Source organism: Denticeps clupeoides, unplaced genomic scaffold (genome assembly GCF_900700375.1).
Source record: "Denticeps clupeoides unplaced genomic scaffold, fDenClu1.1, whole genome shotgun sequence".
Classification (NCBI taxonomy): domain Eukaryota; kingdom Metazoa; phylum Chordata; class Actinopteri; order Clupeiformes; family Denticipitidae; genus Denticeps; species Denticeps clupeoides.
The window spans coordinates 170,838-188,253 of record NW_021630090.1 but is presented as its reverse complement, the minus strand read 5'-3'; the positions used below and the strand labels follow the sequence as shown (position 1 = coordinate 188,253).

The 17,416-nt window shown below is 50.8% G+C and overlaps 1 protein-coding gene across 1 annotated transcript in view; it reads right to left on the bottom strand.

The window, feature by feature from the left end:
- kmt2ca (lysine (K)-specific methyltransferase 2Ca) overlaps positions 1–17,416 on the bottom strand; it is a 71,592-nt gene that overhangs the window by 17,579 nt on the left and 36,597 nt on the right. Inside the window, 26 exon segments of the mRNA XM_028968703.1 lie at positions 239–471; positions 548–611; positions 676–739; positions 828–933; positions 1,298–2,907; positions 3,028–3,317; positions 3,480–5,360; positions 5,805–5,951; positions 6,490–6,681; positions 6,767–6,840; positions 6,915–7,144; positions 7,226–7,373; positions 7,500–7,601; positions 7,690–7,722; positions 8,004–8,144; positions 9,070–9,117; positions 10,876–10,977; positions 11,494–11,689; positions 14,483–14,604; positions 14,692–14,811; positions 15,135–15,269; positions 15,358–15,570; positions 15,651–15,734; positions 16,235–16,347; positions 16,422–16,586; positions 17,332–17,415. Of these exon segments, the coding sequence (XP_028824536.1) occupies positions 239–471; positions 548–611; positions 676–739; positions 828–933; positions 1,298–2,907; positions 3,028–3,317; positions 3,480–5,360; positions 5,805–5,951; positions 6,490–6,681; positions 6,767–6,840; positions 6,915–7,144; positions 7,226–7,373; positions 7,500–7,601; positions 7,690–7,722; positions 8,004–8,144; positions 9,070–9,117; positions 10,876–10,977; positions 11,494–11,689; positions 14,483–14,604; positions 14,692–14,811; positions 15,135–15,269; positions 15,358–15,570; positions 15,651–15,734; positions 16,235–16,347; positions 16,422–16,586; positions 17,332–17,415 (6,697 nt within the window).

Sequence of the window (17,416 nt, the reverse complement as noted above, 5' to 3'; positions counted from 1 at the left end):
GTCCCTGAGCAAGATACTTAACCCTGAGTGTCTCCAGGGGGGGACTGTCCCTGTAATTAGTGGTTGTAAGTCGCTCTGGATAAGGGCGTCTGGTAAATGCTGTAAATGTCTGTTTAGAACTTGCTGCTGCTTCCTTCACCAATGGAACTAATGATTTCATAAAGCTGCGTGTGATAATGACAAAATGTTTTCCCACGTTCTGCTATCTCTACAAGCATTCATAATGCAGCCATGTTACCTGCTCCAGCTGTTTCTGCACGACGCTCTGCTGCTCCGTCACTTGTTTGAGCTGCTCCGCGTCCTCCTCTGGAAACTGTCTTCCAGCCTTCTTGGCAGTGCGCTGCTTTGCAGACAACGCCTTCTTAGACTTCCTGTGGGCACCGATCTGTTCTTCCAGAAACTTCTGCTGCATCTGAAGGAGCTGCTGTGTGTCTTGGAGCCACTCCTCATACTGCTTCCTCTGAGCATCATCTGGAGGGTGAGGAAGCGAGAATGGTCAGAGCAGGGTTGCTGACCCTGGAGGAACGCTGTCGGGGAGCACACTTACTGACAAATCCGGTTCCAAAATTCGGGGGGTTGGGTCTTGTCATTTGTGGAGCCAACTTCCCATCCTGCAACAGCAACTCCGTAAGATGAATTGCACAAAAACGAACACAAGTCTTTTTATTACCATACCTGTCCAAACAGAGGAGGAGGGACACCAGCATTTTCTTGGACAGGCCCAGGTACCTGCTGCATCCTGTCGCAGGAAGATGCAACATGGAAGGATGAACACATAGAAGGTTTAGCATGGCACTAAAGACTACAATTCTGACACTTTTTTTTACCTGTTCATCACCATTGGACCCATGCTGCTCTGTGCCATCACTTTGTTGATGCCCTTCAGTGCCAAAATCTTTGCCTTCATTATGGGGTCAGTGATGGCATCAAAATCTGCAGGAAAAAATGCTGCAGTCACTTAAAATCCAAAAGAGCTAGTACTTCTCTGACCTCAATTTCACCCATCCAATAAACGATACTTCTCTGGCAAAGAGTCTCAATTATTCATGCAGCTACCATCGGGAAGCTGGTAGTGGGACGCTCCCAAAAGTGTTTCATTGTCAAGATCAATTAAACACAACATTGTGATCTCCACATAAAAACGCTTTATAGATCTTCAGAACGGAGGCCCTTCCACAACCCCCTGAGTTAAAATGTCACGTAGGTTCTAAACACTAGCGAGCCACTTCCACCATGACATTTACATACGGATGAACCTGCATCTCCAGGTGTGTGTGGTACACGTTGCTTCACTTACCAATGTTGGGGAAGGAGTAGTCCGAGGACTGCCGGCGGATCATGGCCTGCATCTGCCTCTGCTGTTGTTGCTCCTGCCTCTCCTGGTCCAGCAGGTCTTGTAAAAGCAGTGGCTGTTCCTCTAGGAGGAGGGGTCTGTTGTGGAGTACTTGTGATGTGGAATGAGGGAACATGCCTGGCTGACCCGGTGGGTGGAGAGGCTGCATGTTCAGGTCTACCTGCTGGCCAGAAGATGCCCCTAAGCCTTGGATTGAGAGTTGTTGGTTGGCCTGCTGGAGCACGTTAGGATTATGGCCCAGATTCATCCCATGCTCGTGTGTTTGACCTGGCATCATCATGTTCATGTTCTGCTGTAGACCACTCCCATGGACAGGCTGAGCTGCTAAGTCACCCTGGTGTGGTGAAATCCCACTTGACCCAAGCACAGGATCCTCAATCTTCTCCTTAATCAGAAGACTGGACAAAACAGGTGCAGAGCCAGAAAGTGGTACATTAGTAGGATGCTCCAGTTGTCCAGGTTGAGCTCCACACACATTTGAAGGGTCTTGGTTTGATATTGGTCCTTGTTTAGCTTCAGTTTTAATCACCTTTTCAAGTTGCAAGGTGGCCAATGAAGAATCTTTAGGACAGTCCTCACTCTTGATTGGATCAGATATCTCGTTTTTTTCTAACTTAGCCATGGTGTGAGTTGAAGAGGAAGTAGAAGCTGCATTCTTCTTCCCAGGTGAGGCTTTCTGTAAATCTGACTCTCCATGATAATCTTCTATTGGGTCAGCCAAGTCCAGTTCTTCATTGAACATGTCTTTTTTGTCCTCAAGGTTGAGTTCTGGGTCTGCATAGGCAAGGATATCAAACTTCCCAGAAGAGAGAAAGTCATCAAGGTGCAACTCAAGGTCCTTGCCATCGTCAGCATCAAGGTTTAGATTCTCAAGGTCATCGTCAACCAGATCTTTTACCTCCACATCGTCTAGGTCTTTCACTGCTGAATCATCTGTGTCTAATTTCTCTTCAATACCCTCATTTGTCGTCAGGGTTATCTCATCTGTTGCTACAGGTGCAAGCACCGAGGGCGCGGTATTGACTGCCTCTCCTGGAACTGGATGGCTGAAGGATATGGTCAGGGGAGGATGTTGCTGTCCAGCACTGACTGATATCTGCTGATGAAGGTTATCCATACTCCCTGACATCTGAATAGGACCAATGGTTCCCTGTTGATGCGGGACCAACACAGGATCCACCATCCTGGAACCTTGTGGCCCAATAAAATTGATGTCCTGCCCAGGCATGAAAGCCTGTTGAGGTCTTGGTGGCTGGTGGTCCATGCCATTAAGTGGCCCAAAGGGCAGCCTCATGCGGTTTTCTGGGGTCCGGTGACGAAGTTCGATGAAAGGCTGCCCCATGATGTTGTGCTGCTGCATGGGTAGCCCTCTTGGGGGAAAGTGCTGAGGCAGACCCATCTGATGGTTGCCCCCCATGGATCTCGGCAGGTCAATGGACAGAGATCTCCGCATCTGTGGGGGCAAATTATCAGGAACTACTGGCCCACCCTGTATCTGATGTGGGGGTCCCAAAAACTGATCTGGTCCCTGAGCAGTGTGAGGAAAGCCAAACCTAGAAGACAGCAAAACAAAGGAAGTGAAAGGACAACACACAAAATAACACACACTGATAGTATAAAGCTGCCACATCACCATTAGTACATACTAAGCAAATAGAATGAGCATTCCTCACCTTTGACCCTGTTGTCTTAATCCCATTGCAGACATATCTCTAGGAAACTGAGGACGGGGCATCTGGCCCCTCTGGTCTCCCATGAACGTTCCAGGAAACCTCTGACTGGGTCCAACCATTGGCTGAGCCCTCGGGGTGCCTGGATAAGGCGGAGGAGGCCTGCTGAACATGTCAGGCTGTGATGTAGAATCCTCCTGTGACCACTGGCATGGAGCTCCAGGAGCCGAAGAGTCCTGCTGGCCTTTTCTCTGCTGCTGCTGTCTCAAGATAAGCTGCCGTAGTCGCTGGCGCTAAGAAAGACACATCATGGAGTTGGGAAAAAACTAATTGAAAGTCCCTGTTGCAGGGAGTGTCTAGCTGGTGTGTTCTTAGGAATTCATACTAGTATGAGGTCATCAAAAGACAACTCCTCGATTTCATTGATTGACAGCAGCACTTACAAATGCACTTACCTGTTTCATCTTCTCTTCACTTTCACCTGATGGAGGCTGCAGAGCACCCTGGCCCTCAGTTGAGCACCCTGGGGACTGTGGGACATCATGTACTGCTCGCTCCCCAGACTGAGAACATGGAGTGATTGGAGCCTGTTCAAAAGCATCATGAACTGGAGTCTGGTTGGGGTGGCCACCCTGAGGTAAGGAGAAGCTCTCATCGGTCATACCCAGGTGTTTGGGAGTCTGTGAGCCAGGCGGCGTGAGATGGGCAAACGAGTCGTGCATTCTGCCTTGACCATGATGAGGAAATGAGTCAGGTGTATGAGGCAGAGGTCCAGATCGGGACCCTGGCCGTGGGGTGCCTGGCTGCTGGCTATAAGGGTCTGTCATGAATGGTCTGGGTGTCCCTGGTGGCTGATCATATGGATCGGACTTGGTTGGAGTCCTGGGAGTGCCAGGCGGTTGGGAGTAGGGATCTGTGTTCCTTGAACCTCCGGGGGATTTGGGGAACCGTTCACCAGGGACAGGTCGAGGTGTACCAGGGTGTACATAAGGTTCTATGGCATGAGAGGGAGACTGTCGACGACTCTGGGGCTGAGAAAACTGATCCACAGATGCCAGTCTAGAGGTTGAGGCTGCATTCATGTATGGATCAGCGGCAGGTCTGGGAGTACCAGGAGGTTGCGCGTAAGGGTCTGAGGAAGGCCGAGGAGTGCCAGGTGGCTGAGAATATGGGTCGGGTATCTGCTGTGAGTAGTCAGGTCTGGGGGTAGAGGGGGCTTGGGCATATGGATCCCTGTGGAGGTGCCTTGCAATGGACATTGGTTGGGCAAAACCCTGTGACTGCTGCCTCATTAGCCTGGAGTCAGCGATGAAACCATCGTTGCCTACTGATGGTTGAATCTGGTGGCCATACAGATCAGGTTGCTGGCCTTGAGAGAAACTATCTGAAGGTCTGGGTGTGAGAGGAGGCCTCTCATATGGGTCTACTGAACCCCGGCGAAGCCCTGGAGGAGGCATCAGGCTAAACTGCTCTTGGTGGCCTGGAGGCATGGGAGCTTTGAATACAGGTACAGAGCCAGATTCATTGCTTCCTGGAATGGGCGTTAGCAGTGGTCTGGTATAAGGGTCTGAAAGGATCATTCGGTTGTGGGACATTCGCTGGTACACTTCAGCTCTGTGGCCTGGTCTGGCAAATGAATCACCACAAGAAGAAATGGGCCTGCCTTGCTGGTGGTCTGGTCCCATTCCAGGTCTAGGGGCTCCCACAGGCTTCACAAATGGGTCTGCGGGTCTTGGAGTGTCAGGGGGCTTGGCATAAGGGTCCACACCAGCAGATGTTGGTGAACCAAATGACTCATGGGCTGGAGATGGTCTGCCCCTGTCCTGCATTTCAGATATAGAGTTCCTTCGGGGCGTGCTGGGCCCCGATGGTGGCGGACGAGGAGTGCCAACCATTTTGGAATAAGGATCCCAGGGGGATGAGGGCCGGGAGCCAGCAGAAGATCCAGGGGAGAACATCTGTGGGGATTGTGGCTGTGAGTATGTGCCATCCTGGGTGGGTGTCTTCGCCATGGAGGATGAGGGTGGTGGTGGCGGGGGTCTCAAAAAAACATCATCAGATGAGCAGCCTGAGGTGGGGGTCCCTGGGTGCTGAGGCCTTGCAAAGCTTCCATCCTTGGGTTGAAGGGGAGAAGAATTTCCCCCATTAGCAGGCTGTGGGGTCCTGGGGCTTTGGTCACCACTACCGGGAGTGTCACCACCGGACTGCCCGCCGCCAACCTGCTGCTGCTGCTGTAGCAGCTGCTGCTGTTTTTGCTGCTGCTGCTCACTTTTGACTTGCTCCAGCTTTTGAGTGGCTTCGATCTTTGCCTGCTGCTTGCTCTTTTGCCTCATTTGCTGCCATGGAAACAGGAGGGAAAATAAGCCGAAAAAAAGCGGGAAAAAGAAGGGGGAGGTGGAGAGGGGGAACGCTTCAGTTAATGAAGTCACTTGAAGGCATTGAATTTTAATTTCATGATGACATGGTACTGAGAACGCTTCCTTTCCCTCACTTGCTACAGCAAAGTTCAGACTTTATGAGGTTATGCCATGCGGGGAGGGGTGGGGATGTGAATGTGTGTGTAACAGTAACAATAAGATGATGACATAAAGCCTTTAGAAGCCATTACTGTGCGGTTTTTCTCGGGGCCAGGGGGACAGTTTACCAGTTAATACAGCTGCTCTTTTCTCCCTACATCTCAAAACTCAATGAGCATATATTTTTTTACACCTTGTAAATTTAGTCTTTAATTAGTTCTTGGCAGATGAATGCCAGAACAGCGCCTCGCCTTGAGATCTTACCAGAGGAAATTTGCCACTTCCTGCAGCTATAGTTGCCTGGCTGGAATGTCCAAAAAGGACGTCTTTATTTGTTGATTTTACGGCTTTGCTTTTTGGGACCTTTTCTTGCTGCTTCTTAAGGGGTCCCCACATCAGATTAACCTCTCCCTTTTCAATGCAAATTGAGAATTAGTAGACCGTATGATAATGCGAAAACGTATAAAAACGAATGACTCTCGCAACCATGCACATTCGCGTTACAACGTCTGTTAATGCTTCATTAATAAACCTAAGGCATTAAACAACTTCAACACATTCTCATGCATTCCATGCTGAGTTACGATTATCAAAGCGGTGTGGCTTTCAAATAAAACACACAAAGGCACTGTTTTCCACACCAGGGTTTCTCAACGCTTAGGGCAACTAAAACCACACATGGCCAAACGCCTAAAAATCTTTTTTTCATTTCTTCAGAATGATTTGGATCTCTAGCAATTGATATGATGCAACGAGGGACAGTATTTCAGTCTAAGCCTGTTAGTGTATGTGGCTGAAAATGGAAAAATTAATAAGGTCATGGTTAGTTTTATGGAGGCTGGCAAATCTTTCTCGATGCCGAGATGCTGAATTGGAGGTTGAGAAACCCAGCTTTGCAGTGACCCCCCACCCCATCACCGAGCACGCCGCTTCCACCACCGTCAGTCACCTGTCGGTACTTCCACTCCTGCTCGTGCTCCGACTCCTTGTGCTTGAGCGGGTCTTTGAAGAGCAGCTCCGCTTCCATGGGGACGGAGGGGTCGAAGGGGTCGGGCGGCTGCTGCTGTTGCCTCTTCATGCTGTCATTGCACAGCTGGACTTTGTTTATGCGGAGGGCAGCCCGGTTGTCACGAGCTTTTTGCTGCAAAATGGTGGCATGTTAATTGGAACGCAGGAACCAACTGGAAAAGGGCCGTCATTTGTTTGACATATATGAGCCCCCTTACCACATATGGTGCCCTCTCTTGAGAACTGGCCTTCCTCCACAGTTTTGCGATCTGCTTGACTCTTGTAGCCCAGTCTGAAGATACAGTGGACGTAATGAGGGACTTGAATTACGGCCACTGCCCGAGAGTGGCGTGTGTAAATACTGACCTGGGAACTCCTCTCTTAGGTTAGGGAAGTTGACGTTGGTGTAGAGGACTGGGGCGACGGTGGCCATGTCCCCCAGCGTCTCCTCCTTTTCCCATTTCAGTGTGCTCCTCTGGGCATTGGACATGGTGTCTGTTTCAGGTTCTGCAGGCCCCGCGGGGCCTTGGACGGGTCCAGGGCCCGGTGCTGGCCAGGGCCCAACATCCCCTCCCATCTGACCAAACTTCTTCTCCCTATGAAAGAACAGAAATGCACAACTGTTGGAGAAGGTCTCTTGACAGGACTCACCCTTATCTCAGTGTCCCCAGACTCACCTCATGTTGTCTGGGTATGGCATTCGCTGGATGGGGGAGAAGCCACCCGCTCTTGTTGCCCCAAGCATCATGGGATTTGGGGGGAACATGGGATTGGGCCCCATCATTCCATTCATCATTGGCATCCGGGGAAACACTCCACCATCACCTGGGAAGAGGTGACATCAGTGTCCCTCAAGCAAGCTTTTCAAATCTATCATAAGAGCTATAATTATGCATATGCATATTATGCAACTTTAACAAACCACTAAATGTAATAATGTAGAAGTCGAACCTGGATTCGGGAGGGGCATGTTGGGGTTCGGAGGTGGAGGCTGGCTGGTGCTGGGACTCAGGACAGCAGTGAACAGATCCTCCACGTCTTTCCCACCTAATTCTGTTTTAAAATATGTCACAAGAAGCATCTAAGCATCTCCAAAACTGCAGCAATTCAGTCAGTGGTCCACGCAACACTCAAAACTAACCTGGGATTTTGTAGAATTTGCTGAGAATTGCACCTGCAAGATGGGGAAAATATAGAAATGTTCAACAAGTCACTAAAATGAATGTGAAATATTAGAAAACAAATAACGGGTCACAAGAGTGCGTAAATGAAGGTACACTGGAATCCTGAACACAGGTCAGATATTTTCAGATGTGGGAAATCCTGAAAAAACCTTCTTTCTTTGTTTCAGCTATACAGAATTCTGCCGTCCATTGAAAAACATCCAGTGATCAGAAAAACGTCACTGATCGAAACTTTATTTATTGTATCTGTGTGACACTGGTCTGTCCTCACCATCAGACACCATTTTGTCCAGTTCAGGGCTGAGGATCACGTCCAGAGGCTCCTCCTGCAGGCTCCTGGAGCTTCGGAGGCGGGCTGAGGAATTGGGCGTGGCCGCGGGGTCGTCTGGAAGAGCTCCGATGTCCAAGCCAGCTGAGGATAAATGGGAGAAGATGACATGGGAGCTGTCGAGTCCTTTATTTTCCACTGGATCTGATCTATCCTGTCCTGCTGAAATGAGGTCTCCCTTCCCTCTAACTCAATTCTCCAAGAATAACAGGAACCTGCTCAGCCACATGGAAAGAAACCCGGAAAGCTCGCCATCATTCCAACGGCCTTCATGAATGGAGGGGGGTGACGGAGGGACACGTGGTGAAGCGAGCCCGGTTCCAAATGTGTCCCCGTCACCGTGGAAATGTGGCTACCGCAGTACCGCTTTCACCGCGCCTTACACAAGCCCACAGCAGACAGTCACGCGCCACACCGAATTCCTCACGGCAGTCACAGCAACTCCTCAAAATTCCATCCATTTCATTTCCATCAGGCGAGTGATTTAAACATCGGTAAATACAGATATTACAGTCTCCTCATTAGAAAGTATTTATCTGTTCCCATTTTAATTAATCACTTATCAACCATTTACTGAACTGTGAATCTGTCCTCCTTTCCATTAATCTTCCTACATAAATAAAGCCTGGATAATATAATTTTATTTCACAGAGCTTCCTGCTTGAATTATTATAAGGTGGCCAGGCACCATGTTTACACACAATCATATGAAACCGTTTTTGTATTAGAGTCCATCGTTCCATCCTGCTGATCCTCTGAATGTAGCCGGGCAACAGACAATAACAACCATGAGGGGCTTTTCACCTGGACTGAACTGAAGTGTGTGTGTGTGTGTGTGTGTGTGTGTGTACGCAGGGTGTAGGGGAGGGGAGGGGGGGGCAGCGAGGGGCTGAGAAGGGGCATAGGCCACACAGAACCTACTCCTACCTGTGGAGAGAGAGAGGGGGAGAGGAAAGAGAGGGAGGAGAGAGAAGCAGGGGGAGAGGGCGAGAGAGTCCCGAACGCTTACCGAACGGAGAAACAGAACGGCCCATCTGGAAAGGGCAGAAATCAAGACCTACAGAGACCCGAGCCAAACAAACACAGAAACAAAAAGGAACAAACAAACAAAAAACAAATGATTATAAAATAGAGCATAAAACACACGGCCAAAATAATCCAAACCAAAAGTGGAACACACAGCTAAAGATGTGGGGGGTGTAGGTGGGTGTAGATGGGTGAGGGGCGTAGATGGGTGTAGACGGGTGAGGCTGTGTAGGTGGATGAAGACGGGTGAGGGGCGTAGGTGGGTGTAGATGGGTGAGGCTATGTAGGTAGGTGTAGATGGGTGAGGCTGTGTAGGTGGGTGTAGATGGGTGAGGGGCGTAGGTAGGTGTAGATGGGTGAGGGGCGTAGGTGGGTGTAGATGGGTGAGGCTATGTAGGTAGGTGTAGACGGGTGAGGGGAGTAGGTGGGTGTAGATGGGTGAGGGGCGTAGGTGGGTGTAGAGGGGTGAGGCTATGTAGGTAGGTGTAGATGGGTGAGGGGCGTAGGTGGATGAAGACGGGTGAGGGGCGTAGGTTGGAGTAGACGGGTGAGGGGCGTAGGTAGGTGTAGATGGGTGAGGGGCGTAGGTGGGTGTAGATGGGTGAGGGGCGTAGACTGGTGAGGCTGTGTAGGTGGGTGTAGACGGGTGAGGGGAGTAGGTGGGTGTAGATGGGTGAGGGGCGTAGGTGGGTGTAGACGTGTGAGGCTATGTAGGTAGGTGTAGATGGGTGAGGGGCGTAGGTGGATGAAGACGGGTGAGGGGCGTAGGTGGATGAAGACGGGTGAGGCTGTGTAGGTGGGTGTAGACGGGTGAGGGGAGTAGGTGGGTGTAGATGGGTGAGGCTGTAGGTGGGTGTAGATGGGTGAGGGGCATAGGTGGGTGTAGACGTGTGAGGCTATGTAGGTAGGTGTAGATGGGTGAGGGGCGTAGGTGGATGAAGACGGGTGAGGGGCGTAGGTGGGTGTAGACGGGTGAGGGGCGTAGGTGGGTGTAGACGGGTGAGGCTGTGTAGGTGTATGAAGACGGGTGAGGGGCGTAGGTGGGTGTAGACGGGTGAGGGGCGTAGGTGGGTGTAGACGGGTGAGGCTGTGTAGGTGTATGAAGACGGGTGAGGGGCGTAGGTAGGTGTAGATGGGTGAGGCTGTGTAGGTAGGTGTAGATGGGTGAGGCTGTGTAGGTGGGTGTAGATGGGTGAGGGGCGTAGGTAGGTGTAGATGGGTGAGGCTATGTAGGTAGGTGTAGACGGGTGAGGGGCGTAGGTGGGTGTAGATGGGTGAGGCTATGTAGGTAGGTGTAGACGGGTGAGGGGAGTAGGTGGGTGTAGACGGGTGAGGGGAGTAGGTGGGTGTAGACGGGTGAGGGGCGTAGGTGGGTGTAGACGGGTGAGGGGCGTAGGTGGGTGTAGACGGGTGAGGGGCGTAGGTGGGTGTAGACGGGTGAGGCTATGTAGGTAGGTGTAGACGGGTGAGGGGAGTAGGTGGGTGTAGACGGGTGAGGGGAGTAGGTGGGTGTAGACGGGTGAGGGGCGTAGGTGGGTGTAGACGGGTGAGGGGCGTAGGTGGGTGTAGACGGGTGAGGGGCGTAGGTGGATGAAGACGGGTGAGGGGCGTAGGTAGGTGTAGACGGGTGAGGGGCGTAGGTAGGTGTAGACGGGTGAGGGGCGTAGGTGGGTGTAGACGGGTGGGGGTGGTGGTTCTACAGAGGTTGAAGCGTTAGTGAAGCCACACGCCGGGCTGAACCGGGCTGCGGGGTCAGGGGTCGGGGGTCATCTGAGGTGGGGGTGTCTACCTGCTTCCTGGCCTGGCTTCACCAGGTCATCGGAGAGAATTCCCAGCAGGTCATCATCTGCGTTCAGAACCAGGTCTGCTAAAGGATCCTCACTGGGGTTGGCTGGAGAGAGAAGGACCTCTGGTTTTACAATCCTACTCACTTCTACTCAGGCGAGGAAAGAACAGAAGAGAAGAGCAGGAGGAGAGGAAGAGAACGTTCTGGTAAAGTGGGCGGGGCTCTCAGTGGCCAGTGTCAGAGCGCGGTGAAGATGTGACGGGAATGGTTACATGAATGAAGGAAAAGTATATCAAGTATGTAAATACACTAAAAGCCACGACGCACGTCCCATGATGCTCTCTGGCTGCTCTGTATGCTGACACCATTGTGTGGATTTCACTCAGACACGAAGAGAGAGAGATGAAGAGAAGAAAGAGAAGATAAGAAGAAGAAGAAGAAAGTGCATTATCCCTCCCTGCGGAACTGGCGGTGCGGAGCGATGAGAGCTGACGGGAGCTGCGGAGGAACAAAGACGCGGCGAGATGCAGCAGAGCGAGGGAGGAGGAGGAGGAGGAGGAGGAGGAGGAGGAAGGACAGCGAGAAGACGGGGAGAGAAGGAGAGCGGTGAGGGCAACGTACGTAGCGTCCGGGTTCTGGCGCCGGATGCCACCGACGCGCCGAGCAGCGGGTCGCACGTGGAGTCCAGGAAGCTGCTGCTGGTGATGGCGGAGACCTTGGTCTCCTCTCGCTGGGACAACGCGGTGTCCGGCTCGATGTCCGGCGTCAAGCGGCTCTGCTTGCTCCTGAACAGCAGCTCCTTCCCGAAGAACGCCTCCTGTCCACACAGACCCGTCCACCAACATCAGACCCGTCCACCAACATCAGACAACTATTATCCTCAGGACGTACAGAAGAAACAGGAAGTGGCTGCTCATCGCTGCTCACCTGATGTGACCTTTAAATAACGTTTTAATGAACAAAGTTTAAAAAGGGGAGGAGCTTGCAGGCATGATTGACAGCTCATTCTGGACTATTTAATAAGTCATCTCCTCCGATCTCCGACACCAAACCAGTCACACACACGCAGTCATCCAGGTCTAGAACCACACACACACACACACACACACACACACACACACACAGTTATCCAGGTCTAGAACCACACACACACACACACACACACACACACACACACACACACAGTTATCCAGGTCTAGAACCACACACACACACACACACACACACACACACACAGTCATCCAGTTCCAGAACTCCTGCACAGACGTAGTCATCCAGTTCTAGAACCACAAACACACACACAATCATTCAGTTCCAGAACCACACACACACACACACACACACAGTCATCCAGTTCCAGAACTCCTGTACAGACGTAGTCATTCAGTTCTAGAACCACACACACACACGCACAACTGTCATCCAGTTCTAGAACCACAAACACACACACAATCATTCAGTTCTAGAACCACACACACACACACACACAGTCATCCAGTTCCAGAACTCCTGTACAGACGTAGTCATTCAGTTCTAGAACCACACACACACACACACACGCACAACTGTCATCCAGTTCTAGAACCACAAACACAATCATTCAGTTCTAGAACCACAAACACACACACAATCATTCAGTTCTAGAACCACAAACACACACACACACACAGTCATCCAGTTCCAGAACTCCTGTACAGACGTAGTCATTCAGTTCTAGAACCACAAACACACAAGCACAACTGTCATCCAGTTCTAGAACCACAAACACACACACAATCATTCAGTTCTAGAACCACACACACACGCACAACTGTCATCCAGTTCTAGAACCACAAACACACACACAATTATTCAGTTCTAGAACCACACACACACACACACACACAGTCATCCAGTTCCAGAACTCCTGTACAGACGTAGTCATTCAGTTCTAGAACCACACACACACACGCACAACTGTCATCCAGTTCTAGAACCATAAACACAATCATTCAGTTCTAGAACCACACACACACACACACAATCATTCAGTTCTAGAACCACACACACATGCACAACTGTCATCCAGTTCTAGAACCACAAACACAATCATTCAGTTCTAGAACCACACATACACAATCATTCAGTTCTAGAACCACACACACATGCACAACTGTCATCCAGTTCTAGAACCACAAACACACACACAATCATTCAGTTCTAGAACCACACACACACACTTATCCAGTTCTAGAACCACACACACACAGTGCGGCGCACTTCCATCCCGCCTTGCAGACAGCGAGTGTGACGCTCCCCGCTGCGCTGAAACATTAAAAGCTTAATGCGGCGCGATGTCAATAATTCATTCCAGTCGTTCCTCTGGTGAGGACCTTTAAGTTTAGCTGGAGAACCGCAGAAGAAGAAAGGTGAAGTGACAGCTGGCCGAGCACACCATCCCACGCGTCCCAAACCCTCCAAACTCAAACGTGAGAGTGAAGTGATGGTGAAATCCTGCCTGGGAGACCAGTCCTGACCAAAGTGGACCTTTAAGAGGAGGTTTAGTCTCAGATCGGGGCCAATTCCACTGATTAATGATTTCGTGTGAATAATTAAACCCAAACCAGAGGTGGGTAGTAACGACTTACATTTACTCCGTGAACAACGTGAAGCTTTTCACTTTTTAAACATTTATATGCTTTATTTTTGCCAGACAAATGCTGCCGGTAGATACGTGATCACACGCAGCAACAAATTTCACCAATCAGACGTAGCCATGCAGTCACATGACCACACACACAATCCATACAAGCGGCACAAACTCATCACGAAGACGAGGAATGGAAAATGTGGCCGTCTCCAGAGCTACAACCAGAGTTTACAGTAAGAAAAGAAGAATGTCTTTCATATCCACACTTTCAGCGTTTTAAACGCCTTAAGAAAAGTAGACCTCTATACGTTCTGTAGAGGAAGAAATTAACATCATTTAGCTGTTTTATTTTATATATCAACGATAACACATAATAAGCTTATATATAAGATATATATGCTCAGATTTTGTCCAATACAAATTTAATTTGATATGTTATTAATATTATTATTTTTGTTGTTGTTATTAGGAAATAACAATAATTGTAGTTAGAAAATACCAGAAAAGGCACATTCATATTTTTATACATTTCCATAAATGAATGAAATAAATTGACATAATTAAATTAAATAATTACAGTTACTTAGTACTTTATCCCTACATACGTTTGTACTCTTAATTGAGTAGTTTTTTGGGCGACTACTTTTTACTTGCACTTCGTATTATAACAATAAAAAAAAGGGCGGTAGTAGCCTAGTGGGTAACACACTCGCCTATGAACCAGAAGACCCAGGTTCGAATCCCACTTACTACCATCGTGTCCCTGAGCAAGACACTTAACCCTGAGTGTCTCCAGGGGGACTGTCCCTGTAACTAGTGGTTGTAAGTCGCTCTGGATAAGGGCGTCTGGTAAATGCTGTAAATGTAAATGTATAATGTATTAATAGTTCCGAGTAGCGCTACTCTCCACACCTCTCACCATCATTACATGACGAAGCATAGCGGCGTAAAGATAGTCCGGTTTCTCAAACGTGTGTGTACCTGAAGATATGAAGGAAATGCCTCTTCTAACTTGGTTTTCTTCCTGCGGTATTTCTTCTTCTTCTCCAGAGCCTCTGATGGGGGCGCTGTCTCCTCTACAAGCGTGTCGGGCTCATTCCAACCTGCAGGTGGGTTTGCATCATTTACAATTTTGATTGCGGTGACCGTTCACATTCAGGGACACGGACACGTCTAAGACCACCTCATACCTTCTTCTTTCCCCAGAAGATTCTCCACCAGCGTGCCTGATGAGTCCTTCCTGCTCAGCAAGCGTTTGGCTTTGCCCTGTCCAGTCCGGCTCCTCTGACGGACCATAAACCCACCGATACCTGTGGAGGCGTTAAAAGATGTCCGTGAGGACCTAGCGAGAGCTTGATAGTTTGACTAATGTCCGCCCGTTGCGTCAGTCTGGACGTGTCTCTCCAGAAGCTGCTTACAGCAGGCTGATAACGGCCCAGAATCCCTGCGGCAGGCAGAATAAAAACACGGAGGCTGCAATTTTCAGCTCCGACGGCTCATCAGCGCTGAGAACATTTACTCGTATATTTATAAATGCGCCGCAAATATTCAATACGTCGTGAACTGGAAAAGTTTCCCGGCAGCGACACCCCCTCACGCCCCGGCGGAGCTGTCTGCTCCGATAAGCGCTCACCCGGCCGGTACGGCTTCCTCTTTCGCTTCTTGTTGCCCTCTGTGACCTCTGACCCCTTGGTGTCGTCATCAGCAGCTTCCCTTTCAGGGCTGGAGTCCGACTTTCCTTCACAGTCCAGCAGCGCGTCTCCTTCTGCTTCACACACACACACAGACAAGCACCGAGTGACCCGTTAATGGTCAGTTTATCAGAGACCCCCGCCCGGCGCTGAAGGCCCAGTTACCTCGGCCGTCGTCCAGGTCCCCGTCGCGGGACACCTCAGACTGGGGGTCCGGCGGGGTCTGCAGGACGGACACGCTGTTCTGATTAATTATCTTCAGCTTCAGCTTGGGCTTGGAGCGGCGTCGCCGTGACGACGGCGCCGACAGGCTCTGCAGCTGACAGAGGCCCGACTCGGTCAAACACACCCCGTCCTGAGTGTAGGTCTTCTGGTACTCTGAGAGAACACACATGCAACGTTTAAATAACGCCTGTGACGTCACTCTCAGGGAACGGCCCGTGGAAAACTGCGGTCACCTGATTCTCTCGCTCTCGTCACGAACTGCATCATGGGCGGAGATTCACTCCGGTCGCTGATGGCTGCGGGCGTCGCTCCTCCACCTGAGAGAAAGGGGCGTGGTCAGCATCAACGCGACTCCTCCCTGTAATCTACCCCCGCCGCCCAGCAGCGCAGACAGTGTGAGCCCGGACGGACCGTAAAAACGAATAAAAAGGGAGCGGTCGCGTACGCGGGGACGCGGGGACGCTGGGCCACCGCTGATAAGGCCGGACGTGGCTGGTTTCTCTGTGGGGTGGATGGTAGGGAGTACACGTTTCCATGTTTTAAAAGGTGCTTTGTGCAGCCTGCATCGTCAGAGTAGTAAAATAGGGACCTGTCCTGTAGTACCTGCGCACCACAGAGAACAGTGGGGAGTAGGGGTGTTGAAAGGAACCTCGTAATCGACCGTTGCTCTGTCAGAAATCGAGGTCATGCAGTGTTTATTTGACACCATCTGGATACGTAGAAGAACGGTCGTGTGGACGCTTTATAAACGGTCGTATAAGCAGCCCAGAAAAGCGCGATGAATTGATAATCAGAACTCCGGCGGTGCAGTACTGACCCGCCGCGCAGGGAGCGCTGACCATGCGACACATGGTGCAGTCGAAGCCGCCCTCAGCTACAGTCTCCGCCTCCTCGTCCGAGTTCAGGCCCTGGCAGGACGCGTGCATCCACCTGACACACACACACACACACACACACAGTCAAGACCCCTTACACCGCTGTCCGTGGGGGCGGAGCCACCTCACCTGTCGCACTGTCGGCACTGCACGATGAGGTCCTCCTCGCGGTAACCGTGGAGACACACCGGACACACGGCCAGGCTGGAACACGGGCCGCACTGGGTGTAGTTACACTGCCAGTCGCAGCGCAGGCCGGGCGACGTGGCGCCGCACTGCGTGCACGACACGCACCTGCGCAGACGGGGGGAGGAGCTTCGTTAATCCAGGACCAACCCTGTTTATATCAAACATTCGCCATAAATGTACATGTAAACAATGCCATGATGTGTGCAGTGAAAGAGACTCTGTTCTACAACCCAGTTCTTCTACAACATCTCCACAGATCAACTTCATATCAATTACTGTTTTACAAAGTAAAAGCAACTACTGATCGTATGGCGCTCTGGAAAAGGGCGTCTAGTCAATCCCGGATATGTAAATGAAGCCCCAATGTCCTTCTCCAGGCCAATCAGAGTAGAGTCTCTCATCAGAACTTCGAGGCAACACTCCTGGACTGGAGAGCTCATCTTCAGCATCTGAACTACACTGAACCAATGGTCATCTGAAAGCTCCTGGTTCAGGGCCAGTGGTGGCCTAGCGGTATGGAAGCGGCCCCGTAATCGCCCAAGGTGCCACTGAGGTCCCCTTGACCTCTGTACCGTCCCCACACGCTGCTCCCTGGGTGCCTGTCATGGTGCCCACTGCTCACCAAGGGTGATGGTTAAATACAGAGGACACGTTTCACCGTGTGCTGTGCAGCAGTGTCTCACAATGACAATCATGTCACTTTCACTTTCTGAGGATGGAGAACATACAGGAGAGAAGGTGCTAGAACCTGCTGAAGATCCAGAAAGGAGGGAACTGAGAAGCTGGGGAGTCTCGCAGCAGAAGGACTGTTCTGAAAAACAGTGTGTGTGTGTGTGTGTGTGTGTCGTACCACTTGCACTTCCAGCTTCCTTTCGGCACGTTCTGAAGGGGCGGATCCAGGCAGTAAGTGTGGTAGCTGATGTCACAGTCGTCGC